The 25,471-nt window shown below is 37.4% G+C and overlaps 1 protein-coding gene across 6 annotated transcripts in view; it reads right to left on the bottom strand.

Moving 5' to 3' along the window:
- Positions 1-2,439: 2,439 nt before the first annotated feature.
- Adar (Adenosine deaminase acting on RNA) overlaps positions 2,440-25,471 on the bottom strand; it is a 153,900-nt gene continuing 130,868 nt past the window's right edge. For all 6 annotated transcript variants that reach the window (XM_069306307.1, XM_045725315.2, XM_045725316.2 and 3 more), the window contains 10 exons: positions 21,556-21,796; positions 16,476-16,635; positions 14,495-14,606; positions 11,107-11,266; positions 9,071-9,297; positions 7,023-7,216; positions 6,150-6,292; positions 5,834-6,030; positions 4,526-4,614; positions 2,440-3,255 (listed from right to left, as the gene is read on the bottom strand). In XM_069306307.1, the coding sequence (XP_069162408.1) occupies positions 3,252-3,255; positions 4,526-4,614; positions 5,834-6,030; positions 6,150-6,292; positions 7,023-7,216; positions 9,071-9,297; positions 11,107-11,266; positions 14,495-14,606; positions 16,476-16,635; positions 21,556-21,796 (1,527 nt within the window). In that variant the 3' untranslated portion in view covers positions 2,440-3,251. The remainder of the gene's footprint in view (positions 3,256-4,525; positions 4,615-5,833; positions 6,031-6,149; positions 6,293-7,022; positions 7,217-9,070; positions 9,298-11,106; positions 11,267-14,494; positions 14,607-16,475; positions 16,636-21,555; positions 21,797-25,471) is intronic.

Below are 25,471 nucleotides of genomic sequence, written 5' to 3' on the forward strand. Positions count from 1 at the left end.
TTACAGTCATTCCCCAAAATTCATAAAAAATATACCAGCACTGTAACCCTATCCATTTTGTCATGTTTATTTACCCAAATAAATATTCATAAAAGCCTTATTCAACATAACATGAACCGTGATATTTAAGGCTGCAGCAATGGGGTAGATCCACCACTTGGCACAGATTTACAGTATAGTACTGTGCAGTAACTTCTTTTTGTGTATTTAATGACCTATTCATGCAGCTTCATTTATCCTTACATTAGAACATGATATGTGATCATTTAGCCTTAAGAAATTTAGTGTACCACAAAATAGTCTAACATTAGCTCAGCTGCACCATTTGACTCATGACAAAATTGGTGAAGCCATCAGGCTCTCACTGCATCTTTGTTCACTAGTGCTCCAGACGGAAATAGTTGCTACATTTGTAAAGGCTTGACAAATGTTGCAATTGAACTTGAGTGTAAAGTTTTGAGGTTTTGGTGCAGTTGAGAACTTACCCTCACCATGAGAATCCATCCCAACAATGGCTTCAGTTCACATCTGCTGTACCAACAAAAACACTGCCATAAACTGTAGTTTTGCTAATCACTTTCCTTGTGCTAATGGCATAATTAATTGCACTATGTCTAAATTAAACAATCTTTGCGTTACTCTTCAAAATAACTGAAAATCGTTAAGTGTAAATCACTTATCGAAGACCACACAGCTAGGAATCTGACAACTTGTCCAGACACATTAACCATCTGGCTATACTGGCATAAATGGAGGAAGAAAAAGCCAGTCCAAAAATATGGTCACAAGTATTGATTAGTGTAAATAGTGTAGTCACACAGAGGAGAAATTGTCACAAATCACGATAAAAAACACACAAATATGCATAAAGCACCAAACTGAAATACAAAATATTCATAAAGCGCCAAAGTAAAATAGAAGTTAGCACCTTCATCTTGGCAGGACATACTCGGGCTGAACTGCCCGAAAGCCAAAGAGAGAAACAAGTGCCAACTAGCAATAGACAAAAGTATCAATGAGCAAAAATCTAAAGACCTAACAAAAAATCATAATTAAACACAGGCAATGTAACAATTAACAGAAAATCTTTAGTTGATAGAATGATTTCCAAGATTTTTTTTTATAAAAATACTGGCTAGCTGCGTATGGAGTCATATCTGGTCCCCACACTCTAAATTTGATCTACGATCTGTGTTTTGGTTTTCTCACTCTTTCAGTGCTTGTTTCAAGTTATTTCATAATGGTTTAGATTTGACTTGCATGACTGTATAGAGGTATTTTGTGTTGTATGTTACAGCAGTTTGTACTCACCGGTAATTAACGTTCTTTCTTTTACATCAGGATACAGTACTTATATTTTTACCTATGTGTCAAACAGGAAGATCGTGGCAGTTTTTCCCGAGCATTGGTGGGATGTCAGTTAAAAATAGTGGCACAGATCAGGAGCCGTGTTGTCTATTGCTAGTTGGCACCTGTTTCTGGCTTCCTCTTTCCCACTGGCTCTGGCACTTCAGTCCGATGATGTCCCTCGAATGGGATGAACATGCTAACTTCATTTCCCTATGGTGCTTTACATACTTTTTCTTAAAATATAAAATTTATTTATTGCGAGATTACATTGTGTGACATCAAGGAAACAAAATTTCTTTTAAAATTATATTAAACAATAATATTTTATTATATTGATAGTAAATAATATAAATAGTGTATAATAGTGATTTATTGCAGTAGGATAGAGTATGTGAAAATCAAACTTAGGAATGTTAGTGAATAAAGTATATATATATATGTTGAACAGATATATTGTATATACTGTAGCTGAAATCTGGTGAATCCACACAAATGATTATCTGAAGCTAGCTGGACGGATGAGATGCTTTACAAGTTTCTCGGAGAATAGTCAAAGAAACCGTGAATAGGCTCTCTTTTGTGTTGGCTACCACTTGCAGTTACATATTGAAGGAAAACGTAACAAAATAGCCTTAATTCAGCCACAGACATTATTACCGACAGTCTATACGAGCAAAAGCTTGCACCGACATAGTCTAACATCTATATATCAGACATTTCTATAAACAAGATATTCACAATTTGCAAAATGGCAGCTGACATGAATAATTCATAGCCATGTTGGGCAAGACTTTTAGTTTCATATTAAAACCTAATCTTTCCTCACTAGACGAGTAAGTACTGTAATCTAAACCTTGTCTTAAACTCAACAAAAGCAATATACTTTAGAATGTATGAAAGGAAATGTTGTAGAAATACAGATGGGAAGGAAGTATTCTTACAGTAATAGCACTACACCGTCACAGTAACACTATTACCATTGTCAAAACCTTAATGTACTGTAGTTAGAAAATCTAATTTATACAGCAGTACCATCTATAATCATATATACTTATCCAGTAATCTTAAAAGGGTAATATAAATCTCGTATCCAAGTCTTACGACAAATTTTCTTCAAAAAAAAAACAAAAAATATATAGAGTACAGTATATATATATATAACTATCAAACGAGAATTTAAATTTTAGAAGTTTCTAATTAAATGCTTCGGATGAATCCCAAGTTACAAACTCTTAACAGTTTTGTGCAGCATTTGAGTATGAAGTTTAGTTTTAAATGTATATTAATCTATGCCTTGGATTTGTTTAATTTTGAATGTCGGGAAGTGTATTGAGCATAACTTTCAAATCACTGTGCTATGTAGTAGATCTCATTTCTAAAATGATCACGTGGTATTTCTAGCGCATGGAAATCATAAGTTCAGGAGCATTATTAACTATTCTATTAATTTGAATTGGGAGCACTATGGACACTATACCAGCAGCTCTGAAAACATAATTGAATGTATACACAGGATTTCAAACTTATGAGCAGTGAGAGCCATGTTTAAAAAGAGAGATGCCTGAAGAATGTATTGCATGAATTAAGAAAAAATTATGGAACCGGGTACACGTAATACACTGTGCAAATTTAAAGATTTTCAATATAAAATATGCTAATACATAAAAAACACACACAATTGCATTGACAATGCATCACAAAGACTCTGCACTGATCAATAGGTTTTTAAAAAATATCTTTTAAAAATTCCTCCAAATACAACTGAGCTAACGTGGTGATGTAGGTACATTTATTGGCGAGTAAGATCAATTTCACATCGATGTCAAGACCAACGTTACCAACAACCTCGCTACACTCGCTTCACTTGCAGATTTCTTCCCATTTAGGCAACTTCTGCTACATTACCTGCAGCAAAGAAAATACATCATTTTAGAGCTAAATCATTTTTATATTAAGATTTAAACAAAAATAATAAAAATCGCCATTGTGCACTCGGCAGTAATTGGGGACCTGGATGAAAAATAATTGGTAGAAAATGGCAAGGGAAAAAAATATGGCACCTAAGAATAGGTGGTGAGGAAAAGCAGGCAACTTGTTGTGTCTAGAGTCAAGTGTGATCTCATACTTCAATATATTTTTTTATTTATATATAAAGGGAGCCGGTCGGCCGAGCGGACAGCACACTGGACTTGTGATCCTGTGGTCCTGGGTTCGATCCCGGGCGCCAGCGAGAAACAATGGTCAGAGTTTCTTTCACCCTATGCCCCTGTTACCTAGCAGTAAAATAGGTACCTGGGTGTTAGTCAGCTGTCACAGGCTGCTTCCTGGGGGTGGAGGCCTGGTTGAGGACCGGGCCACGGGGACACTAAAGCCCTGAAATCATCTCAAGATGACCTCAAGATATACAAGAGTTCTTACATTCTTGTAAAGTCACTAGCATGTATAGTGTTTCGGGCAGGTCCTTAATCTAACTTTCCCAAGAATATGACCCACCAAATCGTTTAACAACCAGGTACACATTCACTGCTGGGTGAACAGAGGCTACAGTTAAGAATTAGCACCCAGTCAATCCTCCCCAGTCAGTATACGAACACAGGCCAATGTGCTCGCGAAGCGCCGAGCAAGTGCTTTACCACTGCATCACAGGGACTGCCTGTTCCTGTTGCACTTGTAAGTAAACTAGTTAGAAGAAACAGGACTAGGATGTCATGCCTGGCAAAGTCTGGTAAGATGGGTTGTCTCAAATAGGTGGAGCTGGGTTAGAGAGGCATTAAGTTATCTTGCTGCACAATCTGCCTCTCACTTTAGTAATTAAAGCAATTGCAAGTGCCCCTTGCAGAGGTCCATGGCTTCTTGGGTCAGTGACAGAATTATTAGAGTAGAACTACTCTCAAAACCAACTACTGTATGGGTAAACTAGATATAATGATTGGCACCCATAAGACTTATCGCCAGTTCAGGAAAATAATATAGAGCATGAAACGAGTTCAAAATTTATCATGCAGTTTAGGACTGGCAAAAGCTAATATTCATGCAGATGGGTATGTAAATAAATAGGAAATGTACACGAAGAAATGACCAGCACTCCTTGGACCATTATCAAGAAGGAAAAACAAAGTCACATTTTGCTTAACTAGGACAGAGCATCTAAAAATTACAATACAGAAATACTCACATATAAAAACTATCTTCTTCCATGGGTTTGTTAATCCACTGACCTAAGCCAGCACGACCAAAAGCAGACACAACAGCTCGTTTGCTGGTCTGAAAGACAAGCAACAAACTAAATTAGCACCAAACATTACACTGAAGTACATGGTATAACAGTACTGAGTAGACAGGAAAAAGCCAGCATACAGCTGAAGGTAATGAAACACCTCTTTCTGGTAGAGCCTCAGTGGCTTCCCTGAAGCCGTCATGCTGATAAAATAAACACACAAACATCCTGTAACTACACTTAGGTAATTATACATTGTAGGCCTAGAAAGCAGGTCCTCATTAGATAGCAATGAATTCCATCTTAGTTTTATAAATTATGTGCTCATAAATCTAGCTATTCAACTTTATATACTTATTCAACTTCTAAATATATGAAAACAAGTGATAAATGATCACAAGAACATCCAAGGTGATGTTCACGGGAGTTGTATCTTATAAGCGACCGTGTCAGCAGTCATTACTGGATGTCGGTTGATGACTCCACACATCGTCACAATGCAACCTTTCACAGCTCTCCCAACCAGTAAAAAGGTACATATTAATGTTTTCTTCAGTTTTGTGACATTTTGCATACTAATAAATGCTATAAAACAAAATATATTTTTAATTTTGTTAATCTTTTTTTTCTTAGGCAGGGATGGCCATTTTCACTAGTTAAGGGCTAAACATTCATTATTTACTATTCTGATATGAAATTCAGTGTTCTAACCCTATCAACAGATTTGCAAACAGAAAAACAGGTTTTTAACATTGTATGCATCACTTTAGCTACTAACCAGAAGGAATATTTACTTTGGACAAGAAATCCTGGGATATGAATGTTAAGTCACCATTGTGAGTGGTGACCACAGCAGAAAATGCAATACAAATATTTCGTCACAACCATATCTTCGTGTGACCTTTCTCATTTGTCCTCTTCCACCTTTTCGGAGTGGTTGCCTTCCAACCCCCTTACTCCTAACCCCATTCCCCATTTTTCTAACCCTCCTCACATATTATCCCATTATTTGCCATGTCCTATAAAAAAAAATGCTTTAATAAATTTTCTTCTAACCTATTTACTTCATCTGTCTTAAGAGGCACCTATTCTCAGATATTTTATTCCCTCATAAATAGATCTAGATATTTTCTCAAACCTTTTTCCATAATTTTGTCATACTTCAATGCAAGAAAAACAGGAACTGCAGCACAAACTGCTTCTACAAGTCTTTGGGTTTATAACAATACAAGCTTTAAAGAATTTGTTTGGAAAAATCAAGCTTACCTGATAAGTAGATGAAAGAGCCTTGATTTCACCATACGAGAGGCATTTTGCTGCCCCTGGGTCTACTTCAGTTAGTGTAGGGAGGTTATCAACCAACTCAAGAAATCGGGAGAGGAACCGCCTCTTACACAATCTGGAGTAGCTTTCTCCTTCTTGTCGTCCAGTCATTGCATTTAAGACTTCTACCTGGTCTCCCTCTACAGTACAGGACATTTTAAAATAAAGAGGCTTTATTTAACATGTAACAACTTTACACAAAATGTTAATATTCATTATTTATAAAAACAAAGAACTTGATTAGTTAAGCAACACTAACCACAATCCCAATTGACCGAGATAGTTGGGGCTTTCTGTGGCTGACGTGATTCAGTGGAACTTCCTTGATTCATTTTTGGCTGGTTGAGTTTGTACGGGGGTGGCAAGCCACTCACAGTTAATTCTATTCTACCACAAACCGCTCTGGAATAAAAGGAGAATAAAAAGAGTTTAATCACTTCACATACCTACCATCAACATAGCTCCAAATATTGCAAGCATACAAATATAGTTCACCATCAGTCCACAAGATCAAACATGGGTTGTAAAAATGATTCAGATATTGATGTTATATGGTATACTATTATTTTCATGAAGATAAACAGGACACTCAAGAGATAAAAGACGAACATGTACATTTTGATTACTTCAATATCGGTTAAGCTAGAGACAAAATCAGAATTTAATTATTTTACTTGCCAATGGAAAAATAAATTACCTATCCCACTTCAACTCACTCCTCACAATCAGCTGCACTATTGCTGTTAACCCAAATAAAATCAATTTAGGTTAGATAATGATAAAGTAAAAGTAAAAACCACTACTTTTACCGACTAGAGAAGACTACTCTTAAAACTAGCATACACCTAGTCATATCGAAATGCAAGGAGGCTAAAGAGTGTTTTATACAAACAGTAAGGGAAAAAGTTAATTACATTCCATCTGTTAATTACTTCTACAATGAAATAGCATCACTTCCATCCTAATTGGTCTTTTGTATTTTCAGTTTTCACCAATGTATTCTTATTCTAATTACTCTTAAATGGAATAGACAATCTGTCCAATTTTCCAGTGCATGTATTCATGAACATATGTACATTCATAGACACGAGGAAACAATCACTTCCACACTGATAGAATAAAAATTACATACCTATACATGTGTGTTGCACTAAATAGTGAACCTAAGACTATAGACTCAAGATATATTGGCTCAAGGAAGTGAGAGAGAAGGGCACCCTGAAGTCCAACCACATTCCATCTGGCAATTTTATCCGAGCACGACATAGTCCGTAAACGTTCACCTTGAAGTACTCCATCCCATGTCTGGATATTGTCTGCACCAGCCTGAAAATTTATGAAATAATTAAGCATGTCATATGCATGTATATTTAAAAAAACAATTCTTATTTTACCAGAAAGCTTGAGTGACCATGTTTATGCTTCAAAGCAAAATATTACAAGAAATAAATTTTTAAACCACATTCAAAGTACACATGATTCAGCCCTTTTAATTGCACTGCTCCTAATCATTTTCCAATATGAATCAATAAGACTGGGCATTTACATCACAATGAGTCATGAACTCTACCTCTTCTAATAACAGAACTAAGGTCATTGGGTTTTGTGAAATTTTATCCACTACCGACAGTTGAAGAAAGGACCTAGGGGGCTGGCTCTTGGAAATGGGAAAGTGAGTGTGATGTCAGACGTGTTCATGGTAATGGTGATCATGGTAGGGGTAATGGTCATGGTAAGGGCAGGAAGGCAGGTGTTGCTTACCTATTATATTATCTACAGGAAGCGAGACTTGGCACAATATGAACCTTCTCTCAGCTTTTTGCACCTGATGTATGTTTGCTTTTAACACTTTCGCCCGGGCATGACACAGCATTGCGTCATCCGTTTACTGGCGGTAATTCCGGGGATGACGCAGCATTGCGTCATCCACTTTAAATAATCGCCAAAAATCAGGTTTTTATCCGATTTTTTGGGGACTGGTTTTAAAATGCGCGCCGATGTCTTCCCATTTTCTTTGTTGAGCCTCGTGGCCCTCAGGCAGCTTGGCACATGCCGTGGGCCCATTGTTTTCGCTCCACTGTTGTGACCAATGTCGCCTCCCCTCGCATCTCAAACGTGTGAACATTTCGGCTATTTTCCGTGGCTATATTTCTTACTGCGGCTTTAAGGCCCTTCCAGGAAGAAAATTGCGAAAGAAAGGCTTGAAAAGGGCAGGAATTGGGAGTGTAGCTGGAAGGCGGCTGAGCACTCACTCGCGGCTAACGCGTGGCCCGTCTTCAATTCGTCGGCAGTTGGAGCGTGACCAGGTTTTTTATTTTATATGCTAATGTTCCTCTAGAGAATTCTATTGCGAACCCATTGAGACCAAAATGAAAGACTTAGGATAAAAATTGAGGTGACCAGAGTGAAAATAGTGAAAACATTTTATCGCGTTTGCGCGCTCCTGGGTAACTCGTTCGCACTTTCTCTGTTTGCTGCGGGTAATTAGCCGAGCTTTTGGAGTTTATATGCATTTAGTGCTGTAGAGAATTCTATTGCGAACACAATGATACCAAATTTTATCTCGTAGGACGAGAATTAAGGTGACAAAGTTGGAGAGTATACACTTTTCAGAATTTACGCGCACTCCCGTGACACCCTGAGTCCCATATCGCACAGTTTAGGGGTGGCGAGCGGGGTGCACCAAAGTGTTAAAGCTGTGAATGAAGATGGCTTCCATGATTTGCTTACCACTATATACTAAATAAGTGGTTCCAATCCCCTCTTATTCAATTGCATTTGTAACTTCCACTGTTGTCTTCTATTCTCTCTAAAAGTATTTAAGACCAATTGTCTACTTCGTCCATTTGCCCTTAGTATTTTGTACATCGAGACCATATCCCCCCAGTACTCTTCTCTAGAATTGTTAAACTGAGTTCCCTTAATCCTTATCTACCAGTGTAAATAATTGACGTCCCAAATGAAGAACATGTAAAAACAATAGGCGGCATAAATGTCCATTAGTTTCCACTCAAAGGACTTGGTAATCAATCAATCCAGGATTACTGGACATATTTGTGTCTTAAACATAGCAGCCAAAAAAAAAAAAAAAAACCTGGCTTAAATGCCTCATTTACCCCTTGACACAGATGCAAAGTAAAAAAACAAATAGTAATGAAATAATTGTTAATAAAAAAATACCTTAATAGGAATTGTACCCTCTCCGGATTCTATTTTTGTTCTAAGTAGTCCACGACTTTGTCTGTTTGGATGTCTGTCAGTTCGATCAGCTTCCTCTTCGTGCGGAGCAAATATTCTTGCATCACCACAGGGAGCAGTGTTTATATAAAGATGGAATTTGTAATGGGGACAAACTCTGAATCCTGTCTGGCCATCAACTTGTTCAAATATAGTATTTGAAGTTGTACCTGTTTACAAAAAAAAAAAAAAAAAAAAGAATAAAAACGTAAATAATTTGGAGCACTGATCACATGAATTTTACAATCATAAATGAAAATCAATACTGTAATTATTTCACTATTTCAAAACTTTAATGGCTATCATTAAAACTATTTAAAACTTGAATGGAATAAAGCATACACGAGAGCATGAATATTATTTGACCTTAACCCTTAAGCTGCTTAGAGGTCCTGAGGAGATTTACACCCTTGTGCTCAAGAAAATAAAAATTCTAAAATTTTTTTTCGTCTTCTAAAAATGTTAATTTGTGTTCCCTGAGCACGGGAAAAATTAAAAAAAAATTATAGGCGACATATTTTGGGAGCAATAGGCTGTGGAAGTCTGGCAAAATGTGGGCGTTGACAGAGTGGTTGTCAGAGGTGGTCAGCATCACCCGAGCTGACAGGTGGGAGTTGCCACAAATATTATTACCCAATTTTTTTTAGTTTTTTTGCAGTAATATTATTCAATAGTGTGTAGTGTGATAGATTTATATAATAAAATGTGTGAATCATCACTATACTCAAAAGTATGGAGTTCATATTAGTGGTTCAATTATTATGTTCATAAAACAATAAACAACTAGTTTTGCAATTATTACACTATATACACACATTATATACAAGTATCTACATGTTTTGTTCACCACATCTGTAAAACTAAGCTGATATAGTTCAGGAACTAAGAGATATCGCTACACTCACAGTGGGCTGGCGGCTGCCTCCCTCACTCTTTCAGGGTCAGGCGCACTAAATTTCTCCCCCAACAAAACCGTTTGGGGTGTTATTACACTATATACACACATTATATATAAGTATCTACATGTTGTATGCACCGTAACTGTACACCTAATCTTGTAGGTTGCATAGTGGCCACCCTCTACACAGTTAGACAAGTCATGCAGACAACGCCACCTCCATCACCCAAATGGCTCCTCCCAACATAATACTTTTGCTATTACAACACTAATACACACATATGTAAGTATCTACATTTGTGTTCACCATAGAGAACCACTGAGCTGGTATAGTGAATGCAGACAATAACAGGTGGCCACATAGTCAGTAAACGACTATCTCTCTCTCCCTCCCCCTCCCTCCCACAGCATTACTACTCCCACACAGCGTTAATTATCACAACAATCCTGCTATTATCACAATCCTGGTCATTTTTATCAGTCAGGAGTCATCTGTAATATTGTAATAATAGCAGTTGCATATTTATTTTTACATTTTTAGGCGATGCTGTGGTCACAAGCTGAACAGCAATGATTTAAGCTCATGCGGCGTTCGCCAGCCTTGGTTGCTCCAACAGTACTGTGACTCTCACACCGGAGAATATTGCCCACTATTTTTTTTAACATGGCATCTGTTTACAAGAGCCCTGAGGTAGCCGATGTGAACCCTGTGTAGCCGCGGGCCATTTGAGTCATGCCTGGCACCCTATGGCGTATACATATATATACACCATGCGCACCGTGGGACATGTTACTCACGGCGTATATATATACACCCTGCGCCGTTTAAGGGTTAAAATGTGCAGGTTGTGATAAAAGGAATCAAATACCCAAAGCAACCTAGGTATGTGTAGTGATTAAGCAATGTTTGGTGCAGTCTGGTTGTATCTGATGCACAATAGCACAGGCCTCTATCACATGCCAGACTGAGATGAGTTAACCTGCTGCTTCAACAACCCATTCCTCCCTAACATTCCCAGTTTCAACCAGCTATGATTGAGGAGCAAGAAATAAGAATAACCGAGGACATTTAAATACAAACCATTTTTATAAGATACAGCAAGCTTTTCAAGCTGTGCATAGAGGAAATGGCGAAGACATCTACGCGCCACAATCTCAGCATGACAGTCGTTTATACACTGACCTTGAAGACTAAGATGCTCACCATTGATACACTTTGTGCCTGTTGCAACACTTATCACCTACAAGAGAAAATTGTATTCAACATAGCAGATAGTCTGTAAAAAAAGGTTTAAAATTAATTTAAACATAATTCTTACTTGCCTTAAGGCAAATGGCAATTTCTCAAAGAATGAAAAAGTATTTAGGAAACTTAAATAATCGGGGAACATTACTGCAGATAGAAGAATTGAGAAATATGCAAAACACACCTCTGAAGCTGACATTGAATGGAAAAAAAAGGTGTATTGTGTTTTAAGAAATGTTGTTGATGAAATACAAATATGAAAGATCAATGAAGAGACAAGATTACAATTGGACAAAGAAGTGAAAACACTGAAAATGTTGACTTAATGAAACAAACTGCATCTGTGTCAGGCCATAATAAATATTTATTATTATATATATGCATAGCCCACAATGGAAAAAACCATTATAAATAACGTGGAAATATGGTCAGAGAGGATTTAGTAGATACATGTAGGTGGGAGGTGGCACGATCTGCCAATGATCAATATATGGTTGGGTGAGTTAATTTATTCCTCTTACTATACGATTCTCTTGGTTTTGCAGCATAGCACTTGCTCTTGAATGGATGCGAGTGCCATGGTCTCTGCTCCCAGCTCATTCCGTTTGTTTATTACCCAAATTACACATGAATATTTTCTAATATCTCGCCAACTCCATTCATATTTCAACTTGCCCCCCCACCCCTCATTCTACTTCCCTTCATCTAAAAAAAAAAGACTGTTCACCTTATAATGCTGTACCGAGGGGATTAGATAAGTGTTGCAATAGTATCAATTCTGATCTTTTATTCCAGAATCAATAGATTGAATTCCACGAATCTGCCATCATAGCTCATTATCTGGCAACAGCTACATAGCAAATCTCTGGACAATCTTTTATCTTGTGCAGGATAGGAGTCCAAGGGGAGAAGGAGGAAGGGGGGAAAGGGAGGGAGGATTGTATAGGAGGATGGGGATAGGAGTGTATGGCAGTGAGGGATAGACATGCACCAGTGCGTGTAGGTCATGAGACCATGTGGAGGATACAAGTGTATATATCATATAAGGGGGTACAGAAATTCATGCCAGGGATAAAAGTGTATGTTTGGAACAGGAATGGACTGCAGTGGTAAACCAATTGTTTGGTCAACCAATCAACCGGGTGCCATTTGGGCGACACTAATCTTCATAACAGAAGACAGCCAGCCCATCTCAGCAGCTGTGTGGAAAAATTGTAAATGCATGCGATTAGTTACTGGTTTTGCCCAGTCTCAAATATCCACTCTCTCTCGTTAGCCAGCCAGCGATGACTGCGATGGATGACATCCGATAAGACTACAGCATTCTTTGCTAAAATGGATAATACATTTTATGTACTGTATATTTTTTACGAAGACAATACATAGAGTTGCCAAATTTTTGTGGGTAGGCCACCACAGTGTATGGTGGGTAAGCTAACAGTCACAGGGAGCCAGTCAGCCGAGTGGACAGCACGCTGGACTTGTGATCCTGTGGTCCTGGGTTCGATCCCAGGCGCCGGCAAGAAACAATGGGCAGAGTTTCTTTCACCCTATGCCCCTGTTACCTAGCAGTAAAATAGATACCTGGGTGTTAGTCAGCTGTCACGGGCTGCTTCCTGAGGGTGGAGGCCTGGTCGAGGACCGGGCCGCGGGGACACTAAAAAGCCCCGAAATCATCTCAAGATAACCACATTAATATAGTGAATAGCTACAATTGAACTAATTTTGAAGAAGTGCCATAAAAGACTACAGGTAGACTATTCTCCAATATTTTCTCCCCACTAATACATTCATCACACTTCGTGGTGTGGCAATTATGGGGTGTGCACACATGGCCTGCCTTAACAACTGGCTCTCGGGCACCCAGTTCCCTGTTTTGTCTACTCAACAATTGTATACAGGTGGTGCAAGGAAATTTTAGCATCCTGGTCAATCTGCCAAAAGCCAGCTCCAGCTGAGCCTGCACGATTGGTTTTAAATTGGAACACCAATCTTCTTGTTGGGAGCTTGATAGATTATCCTGCAAAAGATCAATTTGGCCTATGCAGTTTATTCCCTTGGCTGAAGTTTAGTATAAACTAAATATCACCAGCTCAGGATCATAGGATGCACTTAACTGCTGGCCTCGCAAAGTCTGCTTCCTCAGGTTTCCTACTGTAATTATTTTTTTGTGGGAGGGGGGGTGGGAGGTCGAAATTGGTGTAGGGATCCTGTCGAAAAACGATCCATTGCGGCCACCTGCCAAGGCTAGTTTTGCAACCAGTACACACAAATTACAATAGCATGATTTCGAGGCTGTAACCCTCGTCACGGCCCTTGTGGATTAGTTCTTTTGCAACCAGTCTTTATTGTGCAAGATGGGGATGGTGGCCTCCTGATCTGACACCAGAACACAGATAAGTGGGAGTTGATGGCAACACTTTCTTTTACCTGCTGCTTCTGTTCACCTAGCAATCCATAGGTACCTGTTAAGTTAAACAGATGTTGTGGGTTGCATCCTGTTGATAGTCAGTAGTTGGCCTAGAAGGCACACACATACACATGATGGTGAAATACTAAAGAAACTGTTCACAACACTTCTAGGGCAAAAATTGGAATATGCAGCAGTTTTATGGTCCCCATATCTCAAGAGGAACATCAATAAACTGGAAAAGGTATAAAGGCATGCTACAAAATGGCTTCCAGACCTGAAAAAAACAAGTTATAAAGAGAGGCTAGAGGCGTTAACTATGCTAAACCTAGAAGATATCAGAAAAGAGGCGATATGATCACCACTTACAAAATAATAACGGAAATTGATCAAATTGACAGAATTCCTGAAACCCAGCAACCTCAAGAACAAGAGGCCATAGATTCAAGCCAAGGAAAAATGGGTGCCGAAGAAACATTAGAAAGTTTTCTTTGGCAAACAGAGTGGTAGAAGGTTGGAACAAGTTATGCAAGAAAACAGCGAGGTCAAAACCGTCAGTAGTTTCCAAACATTATATGCCAGAGCACTGGGAAGACAGGACACCATGAGCGCAGCTCTCATTCTGTAACTACAGAAGAGGGGGTTATGGGGTCGTCAAGACAGTACCCACAGTGGCCTTGGATATTACCCATAACACCTGATACTCTTTTGGTCTCCATAACATAGGCACCATGCACAAATGAAATCTCCTAGCACGAAGAATGTCACAGTTATTTGAAGCAAATTATTTTGTACATAAATCTGAACACACACCTTCATGTCGTCGAGGTCCTTGTCATTCGTCATCACAATACCTGCCAGAACCTTCCGCTTGGCAAGTGTTGGATTACCAGAAGTTAATGCCGAGAACTTATCACAAACCAGTCTGAAATGTTAGAATAATATTGTAATAATATCAACAGACAGTAAATACACTAAACTATACAAAGAACTGCATCATCATATTATGCCATGTTCCTTCTGCTCTTTATCTTATATTAGCTCAAAGTTATTATTAAATGGATGCACAAATTCAGAGTTCTTTTCACTGGGTAATGGAATGAAGCCATGGCCTGTTTTAGTCCCATCTTGTTTTGGGTGAAGGAGCAAATTTCCAGCTAAAGTACAAATGCCACTAAGCAAGCATATGCAAATAACTCAAGAAATGGAGTAGGTCCCTAGCATTTACAATGGAGGGCACTCTTATGCTTGCAACCATCTAAAATGGACATCCCTATTGTTCCCATGCAAGGGAACAAGAGGGATTATCTTGAGGTTAACTCGAGATGATTTCGGGGCTTTAGTGTCCCTGCGGCCCGGTCCTCGACCAGGCCTCCACCCCCAGGAAGCAGCCCGTGACAGCTGACTGTCACCAGATACCTATTTTACTGCTAGGTAACAGGGGCATAGGGTGACAAACTCTGCCCATTGTTTCTCGTCGGCGCCTGGGATCGAACCCAGGACCACAGGATCACAAGTCCAGCGTGCTGTCCGCTCGGCCGACCGGCTCCCTATTGGGATTTGCGCAATTGAAGTATCCCTCGCAAGGGAATTGCGAGGATATGCAATTTAAATCACTGCATACCGGGCAAGTCACCAGCCATACTGGAGTCACTAGCTGTACTTTCCTCATAAGCTACATGCAAGTAAAGCAAGAGTAGCTCTAAGAAGAGATGTGTTAACATTGCCTTACCACATGGGAGAGACTATAATGTATGTTGAGCAAACAGTCCATTTATAGCCAATGCTGCCCTGTTATTTCAATCAGTCATTCCCTGTGCTCTGTCACCTCGACTATTCCATGTTAGCCTGCATGCGTGTTTGTATGTGTAACGACCCAAGTACTTTGCCATACAACACACTCAAACTACTGATGTTTTGCAGTCCGACACATTTTTGCGTAACTTGATCCAACCATCTACTACTGTTTGCAAAAAGAGAACCTTCTAATAGCTTTTCAGCGCCTTTATTTCACTAGCTTGAATTTATGACATGTTCTTGAAGTTGCAAGTTTCAAGAATTCATCTTTGTAAATTCGTGCTACTATTTTGTACGCAGTGATCACATCCCCTCTTTTCTTTGCATTTCCTGTATTTCCTTTAATGCCTCTAACCTCTCTTATTAACTTGTTTTTCAGGTCTGGAAGCCATTTTGTAGCATGTCTTTGCACCTTTTTCAGTTTATTCTTGTGCATTTCTTGAGAAATGGGCCCACATACTGCTGCATATTTAAATTTTTGTCTCTCAAGTCTTGAACAACTTCTTTAATATTTAATACAGTACCTTCCATGTATTTACACGATTCTCAAGTTTCAAAATTGATTTACCACAAGTTGTACTGACCATTATTATGGGAAAATTTGTCCCCCCCCTTTAATAGTGGTAAATAAAACTATGGAATCATCCACATAAAGTTAAAAATATAAATCTTATAAAAAATTTAAAAATATAAAAAAAAGTAAATTTGTTCATTAATATAAAAACTTTGACGTATTTAAAACACAGTCTAACATACACGAAGATAAACATTAAAAAATTGTGGGGCTACACTGCCCAATAACCAAACGAATGTTAGTTTTACAATTGTAAATACCGACGGCTTCAAAACAATATGACTATTTAGTATCATCCACATATTTTGCAATGAGACTATAGTATAATGCTGAATGAAAGCCTGTCAGAAGAAAGAAAGAACACACAGTAAATGACAAAATCACAAGGGCTCAGAGATTAAATAATTTAATCATCATACTTACTTGGCAATCTTGTCTGCTATTGTTTGAGGCATGTGGATGTTCGGCATATTAGAGATGGGCATGTGATGAAGAACAGCCGAAGGTGTGGAGGCAATAACTCCATACAGCTTGCTTAATGCCTGACGAGCAGCTGCTGCTTTGGCCAACTTCTTACTGTTTCCTGTTGAGGCATTAAACAAAATGCTTAGAATGATGAACATGAAAATATAGCCAATGAAGCCTTAACCCCTAAACTGCACAGTTATTTAAAAATACTATGGCATTGGTGCACCGACTAAAATTAGTTAGCAAATCCAATTGGAAAAAACTGCATATGGCGATTGGAGGTCAGGAGTAAATCAGAGCGCTATGTTACAGTTTATACACATTAAATATAAATAATAAATAAATAAATAAAAATATTATATATATATATATATATATATATATATATATATATATATATATATATATATATATATATATATATATATATATATATATATATATATATATATATATATATATATATATATATATATATATATATATATATATATATATATATATATATATATATATATATATATATATATATATATATATATATATATATATATATATATATATATATATATATATATATATATATATATATATATATATATATATATATATATATATATATATATATATATATATATATATATATATATATATATATATATATATATATATATATATATATATATATATATATATATATATATATATATATATATATATATATATATATATATATATATATATATATATATATATATATATATATATATATATATATATATATATATATATATATATATATATATATATATATATATATATATATATATATATATATATATATATATATATATATATATATATATATATATATATATATATATATATCCATCCATCTATCCCCATGCAAATATTATGATAAACTTCAATAAAAGTCAACTTCAAGGCATCAGAATTTCTTGTTTATTGTAAAGTATTCAAAATTACAAATCATACTGGTACAGATAATGACAAAATCCTAATGCATGAAATGGAGAACAATTTACAACCCTCCCCCTACCCCCTATTTTTTTTTTAGTCCCATGTATAGTTGTCTAGATTACAGAGGTGCTACTGCACTGCAAATGACAACTATTGCTGAACCACATTAGCGAGCATATTCAGCCGTCATTACCTGGGCTTGGGAGAGAGAGAGAGAGAGAGGTGCAGACATTACCCCCACCACACCAACATTTCTACAGAGAGCCAAAATGTTTACAAAAATTAAAAACTGCCTCCACCAAATAGAGAAAAGAAATGCGGATAGCAAAACGTTAAGGGGAGTGATTTTCAAGCCATAAAAGATAAGTTTTTATGCAGATATATATACACACTATACTCATCATGTGCCAAGATTAACTTTTCATGTGAATAGAATTTGTGGTGTGGCATTTTAAAGTGATCACTCATTTAAGAGCATGGCTTAGTATCAAAGTTCAAGCATTTTTACATGCTATGTGCCAAAAATTCATATAGCAGCTTGCAATTGGTGGCAGCTTGCATATGCATATAATGCATACAAAATACATACATTAAATATACTTAAAAATATTATTTACTTACTGTACCTTGCAGTAAAGGTTGAATTTATTTGCCACGCCTGAGTGGCCAAATTAGATGTCCCTGTAATACTATACCGAAGGAATTTTGAACACATTATGCCACGTTTGTCAAACTTTAGACGGGTTAATGCTAATTAGCATAACTGGAACAACAAGCAAAAAAATAGTAACGACCATCATTAGAATGCTGGTGTTATTAAATGAATTGGTGGAGAAATCAACCTCAATCTAGAGAGAAAGGGGATCGGGAAGGGCATACCAATACAAAGTGTAGAGTGGTAGAAAGAAGCACTAAAGATATGTACATAATACACCAGAATATCTGCCACCTGCCTCCCTTTCAAATGGCAGTACATCGGTCAAATTCTCATGAACACATCAGTGGAGTCTCTCAGTCTGTTACCTTGGGGCCAGATTCATGAAGCAGTTACGCCAGTACTTACGAACGTGTACATCTTTCCTCAATCTTTGACGAGTTTGGTTACATTTATTAAATAGTTTACAAGCACGAAAACTTCCCAATCAACTGTTATTGTTATAAACAGCCTCCTGGTGCCTCGGAGCTCATTAACCGTTTAATAATTGTAAACAAAGGCACCAAAGATTGAGAAAAGATGTACAGGTTCGTAAGTACTTGCATAACTGCTTCATGAATCTGGCCCCTGGCTTCCAACCAACAGAGATGAAAGATCAGGAACAGGATCAAGTTAGCACAATAAAAAATCAACATCCGAAAATTAAGGCTGGACCAGCCCACTGAAGCCACAATAACAAACGTAACCCACAAAGATCAATAATCATGACAGAACATACAGCATCTGGACTGGAGGAAACAAATAAATCTCATTCAGCTCAGATTCAATGTGATGCCCATTCATTTTATCTTTTCCGATTTCCAAGGTCTTTAGCGGCCTCTTCCACCATCTACTGTATACTATACTGATCTTCCGGCCTCCTCTCTGCCTTCAACATTCTCGTCTCCTGCCATACCTGCTTGCTGGGGTTCTGGGAGTTGTTCTACTCCAAGCACGGCTCGAGGCCAGGCTTGACTTTTCATATTGACTTAATTTATAGCCTGGTATAAAGTTATTGGGACCATATTTTCTATTAGAAAATGGATGCAATATATTTTTTACTTTAATCTGTTCATGAAATTGCAATTTTTTCTTTTTTTAAATGGTACCACTGAAAGCAGCAGGTCATTTACTTACTATAGATGCAAAGAAAAAGTGTAAAGCATCACGTATTTACCTACCTATAAGGGAGCGAGATCTAGTTCTTTATGCACCACTACCTAGCCATTTATACCTCAACCCGTCCACAGACCAAGTCCATTCCATCCAGCAGTCGACTACAAAGATGCACTCATAAATTTTAACATGTTCATTCCAAACAGGAATTTTCTCAAATATGATATTCTTATATGTTAGCATATTGTGCTAGGCATTGGTTAGGTTAAGTGTTTAGGTTCTGTTGGCGATTGTTTGTATTACGCAGGTGAAGCATTTACAGCATTGTGGTTCGAACGCGTCACCAGCGAGGCTCTTGTTCCGGAAGTGTTCAAAATTCATCAATTGTGAGTAGTGTGTAAACCGTTTTTCATTCATAAACAGAGGGGGTTTGGCAGGTGCATGGAATGGACTTTGACCTTTGTTTATGAGGATGGGCTGTACACCTGGCGCAGTAATAACCCCCTCTCAAAATTAACACTTGAAACAACTGTGTAAATCTAGGACAATCTTCCCATTTCTGACCTCCACCAAGTGAATCAATGAGGGGCGATTTGAAGTATTGGGCAAGATTTATTTGTCTCACATGTACAAAGGGATTCACATTTGCCCCATTGTATAAAAAAAAAATCAAGTACTAGTACTGTATATATAATATATTCAATGTGCTTGCCTAGTTGTACTCCTAGTTGTGCTTGTGGGGGTTGAACTCTGGCTCTTTGGTCCCACCTCTCAACTGTCAATCAACTGATGTACAGATTCCTGAGCCTACTGGGCTCTATCATATCTACATTTGAAACTGTATGGAGTCAGCCTCCACCACATCACTGCCTAATGCATTCCATCTGTTAACTACTCTGACACTGAAAAAGTATTGTATGCCATTACAATTTTGTCCAAAACATACATAGGTAAATTGAACTCTTGAGAACTAGTTGCAAGATTATTTCACCCACCAGAACGGCTTCTGGTTCATAATGGGAAATGAAACTATATACATTATGTATAATGTGTAAATGCAGTGTAATAACAGCACCGTTTTAATGTTCTAAGAATATCTTGAGGTTATCTTGAGGTTATCTTGAGTTGATTTCGGGGCTTTAGTGTCCCCGCGGCCCAGTCTTTGACCAGGCCTCCACCCCCAGGAAGCAGCCCGTGACAGCTGACTAACACCCATGTTACTGCTAGGTAACAGGGGCATTCAGGGTGAAAGAAACTTTGTCCATTTGTTTCTGCCTCGTGCGGGAATCGAACCCCCGCCACAGAATTACGAGTCCTGCGCGCTATCCACCAGGCTACAAGGCCCCTGGTAAATATAATATTGTGTGCATATTAGTGACAAAAATACTTGCCCATTCCAATATTCCACATATTATACAAATTTCTCAAATGACACACTATTGAATAATATTACTGCAAAAACCCAGAGGAAAAACAAATTGAAAATCCTGAAATATCTAAACATATCTTCATGGCAGGGCTAGGGTGATGACCACGGGGCTTCTCAAAGTCTGTTTATGTTTCAAAGCATACGAGAGTACTGGGAAAACGGGACACTACGAGCATAACTCTCATCCTGTAACTACGCTTAGGTAATTACAGTACACCAATTGATTGACAGTCAAGAGGCAGGACAAAAGAGCTGGAGCACAACCCCCACAAGCACAATTGGGGTGAATACAATTAGGTGGATATAATGAGTTGGGAGATCACAGATCTTCAACACCACAGTTTGTGCAAGTAACTGATAGAAGATTCTGAAGTGTGCCATTCAGAGAGGAATGTGCTGCAGTTGGTATGCACAAATCAGTTTATTAACATCATTAACAAGTACTAATGCCATGTATATTTAGATGCTAATACATATGCATGACCATCATTGATTTTCTGAGCACCTGACAAGGGCTCCTGAATATTTTATTAATTACTGCAGTGATGGGCAAAGACAGTATTGCAAAGTGATCATAAAATGAGAAGTCTAAGTTGTTCAAGAAATTCTCAACCTTCAACTCGACAACAATAATTCTGGTACTCTGCTCAACTCTATAAAGATTTATTAATATACAAGACAAGGCTTTACTAAGCACATCGATACATACATTTAAAATCAAGTTACTATTGGAATTAAAATGTTTAGTAATCAGACAAAAATTTAATAAAAACATTCTAAAGTTTCTAATTAAATATTGTTTAATATTTTCTTACCTGTACCCTCAAAAAGCTGCCCATCCACAGTGACTTGATATGTAAAAGTCTTGGAATGAGGTTCTCCTGATTCTTGCTTTAACATATACTCCACACCCTGTCTTAACTCATTTAAGAGCATAATAGGGTTCTTCGAAGTCTGTGAAGGTCCTTGGGGAGCTGTTGTTTTAGAGGGAGAAGTGGTGGTGGAAGCTGGTGATGATTCCATTGGAGTAGTTGTTGGTCTTGTCGATGTCACCTCCTGTAAGCCATAGGACTGGCACCCTTAAGACGGCACTAGGCCACACCGAAATAACATTTGGCACCAGGCTTCACGCCACCACTTTTGCAACCAACAAATATACAGCCCCCATCAGCATGGGTTGGATTGAGCATGGGCAAGAAGAAAGGAAATGCCATAAGAAATAAAAATGGCAGTAACTAAATACCTACTCCTGTAGATGAAAAATTATAAGGGCTAAAAAAAAAAGCATCCACAATGACTACTGTTCCAAGGATATACACAAAGACACTAGCTAAATTTGCACAACACACGACTTTCTAGGCAGTGATGGAGAACCAACCTAATTAGAACAACGATCCAATATGAAAAGGACAATTTACCCATTAAAGGTCTAGGTAAATGAATGTGAAGCAGTGCTTACATCATTCTCACGTGAAATACGATCACTTAAATTATGTATTTCGTATGCCTTTACGGTGTTCCACTCATTAAGAGCTTTATAAACTGACTGGAGTTCCCTCGTTAATAAATTTCTTATGCAAATTTTACTATTTGCTTGTGAAGATTTAAGCTAAAGATTTTTAAAGAAACAAAGTTACGACATTTAGATTTGGTATGTTTACAATTTACCATCCAGCTTACCTCACATATTTAAAAAAAAGCATCACCATTTATCACATAGAAAGAGATATTTTCCAAGACAAATAGACAAGAAATAACTGAATACAACTAAAAGGAAGCCGTTACCCATATGCTTAATGGAAATTTGGTGACAATTTCAAATGCACTTCAATTACATAAAGTACAAGAGAAAAATTACTTTACCCCTAATCAGGGAAACAACTTAGGTGCTGCTGTCAACATTTCACTAGAACAGTGAACAGTTTCCTGAAAATCTATCATGTGTGGAAGCTATTAGCAATGAACACGAGCCAGGTTCACCCAGTCCTTCAATAACTTTAGTTAATTTTTAAAGGGATGTTTTTTGTTTACAATATTTAAATTAAAATCATGGTTATTTATTGCATTGTTTCTGATCACTTTACCCTTCGTTCCTATAATGCATTTCCATCCTTTGTTTAGCTCATTATCCTCTTTCAATGCTTAAATTAAAATTCTAAATATTACTGTAAAATTACTTGAAAGCTGTCAACAAATTATCTAGCAAATTCATACTTCAGATAAGGAAGCACAAATTTGCATAATGAAATCACAAAAGTAATTTATCTATGAAAATATTGAAGCCGAACAAAGAAATCAAACCTGCATATATGAATTCACCAAGCTCATGTACTACCATTACGGTACAGACAGTAGTACCTGTGCCTGGAGAATTCGGGCAAGCGGGTTCCATTCAATTGTGCAGCCACCATATGAAGTATGAATTTGTTCAGCTTATTATCTTGGTTATCTCGAGATGATTTCGGGGCTTTAGTGTCCCCGCGGCCCGGTCCTCGACCAGGCCTCCACCCCCCGGAAGCAGCCCGTGACAGCTGACTAACACCCAGGTACCTATTTTACTGCTAGGTAACAGGGGCATAGGGTGAAGGAAACTCTGCCCATTGTTTCTCGCCGGCGCCCGGGATCGAACCCGGGACCACAGGATCACAAGTCCAGCGTGCTGTCCGCTCGGCTCCCATATTCCCATATCCCTTATTCTCTGTACACAGTACGTAATTACTTGATCCATTTAAGACTGAAGGTAAAGCCTCCTTTTATCAATCCATGAAAGAATTTTTTTTTTAAATATTTTAAGAACTGCACAATGATAACCCAGAACTGAGAGAATTGCAGTCTCCAAGGGTTATTCAATATTTAGAGGTTTGAATGTTTTGTTTTCCTCACAATGAAAATGTATTACAGTTATTTGCTAGTGCCTCATTATGCAAATTTTTTAAATCAAAATAAGAGAATATGGCACCTACAACAATTACATACATAATTAAATACGCAGAAAACCGCAACTTTTACAAGCTTAAAATATTATACATTAACCAATACATATTTAGTATATTACTGACTTTTAATTAGATTGTACAAAACTTTACAAGCGTATTTTAGTATTGATAATGATTTTGCCATTTGATAATGGAGGTCCATTTTTGCCAATAGAACCATCATCATTTCCCACTTTTGTATACAGGAAGGCAATTGCATGGAAAGGATGGAAAAGCATTATTGACAAAAAAAATACAATAAAACCATGCCATAAAACAAATGGCCTGTGAATAAAAAGATAGTCAAAGTTGTGTGAACGAGTTTTGCAATAATGCAATTAATGCTAACCAGAGCAAAATAACTCATTTATTTAGAGAGCTGTTAAAAATGCATTTTGAAATCTACAACAATACCAAAAAGCTTTACAAAAAAAATGGCAACAAACTGAAAAATTACAAGAAACTCGAATACCAATACCACCGATCTTCAAGATCAACGATGAGCAAAAGCCTCGTTAAAAATTGGTGTACGAAAATGCACCACTTGTTGATCCATACATAAATACCCTATATTAACTTCACAATGTTCTTAAAACCTAATATAACCACAGTTATAACCATACAAGAAATGGTTAATAAAAATATGGCAGTAATCGCTTAAGAAGCATACCAAAGAAATTAAAGAAACCAATTTGTGACAAAAAGGAGATCCATTCTTGCTCATGACCACAATAACTTCAGTAAAGCTAAAGACTACACAACACCCTTGCTCATTATGGGAGCGTGTTTGTATATTTACTTAGTCACACGAGTGATGGGTTGAAGCCTGAAAATGTGCCAAATTAGCCAACTTCGGTCAGACTTGAATATACAAAGAATGAGAAATTTTATAAATAATTATGTCTATTTAAACTCTTATAATGGGACTCACACAACAGACAAAAACTAAAATTAATGTGGATTTGTGTGTGTATGTGAATGAAAATACTGGTGTATAGGTATGAATTTTTTTTAGTGAATGTACATGTACTTAGCAGTGCTTGCCGGATAGTGATACATTATTTGAAAACATTGACTTCAAGGAGCCGATTAATTTAATCGTCAGGCCATTGCCATGGAACAGGATGGGCTCCAGCATGGATGGGATACTCCGCTCATTACTTCTCTTCACTCTGATCTCTTTCACTAACCCTTTGCTTCCATCCTGAGAAGTACATGATCACCTACTAGCACTCCTTATTTCAAGTACTCCTAGCACCACAATATTTAAAGTTTCAGGAGGGGCTGTGTGCAATGGAATCAAATGCTTTCTGACAGTCGAGGCACATACAATCCTGACCATTACCCTCTCTCTCTCTCTCTCGATTTCTGTAATCTTACTGCAGCACTAACAAGTTTGTCAAGAAAGATTTTCCTTTTTAAATCTGTGCTCACGATTCATAAAAAATTTAATTATGCCGAGTGTTCTGTGAGCCTACTTCATATCAGCTTCTAGTAACTTGCAAGGAATACTGGGTAGTGATACTGGTCTGTACTTCAGCAGCTTTCTCTCTGCCCTTTTTTATACATTAGAACTACATTTGAAAATTTCCAAGACTCTGGATGCTCTACCTTTACCAATGAGAAGTTAAATACTACAGCAAAGGGGTTTGGAAAGTTCTTCTGTTGCCTCAATAACCTGGTTGATTGAGGGGAGAGGGGAGGGAATATCTTTTCTTTCATCATATCTAGTTCCTCCTAGTGTCGCCACCATTTC

The sequence above is a fragment of the Procambarus clarkii genome, chromosome 57 (genome assembly GCF_040958095.1).
Source record: "Procambarus clarkii isolate CNS0578487 chromosome 57, FALCON_Pclarkii_2.0, whole genome shotgun sequence".
Lineage (NCBI taxonomy): Eukaryota > Metazoa > Arthropoda > Malacostraca > Decapoda > Cambaridae > Procambarus > Procambarus clarkii.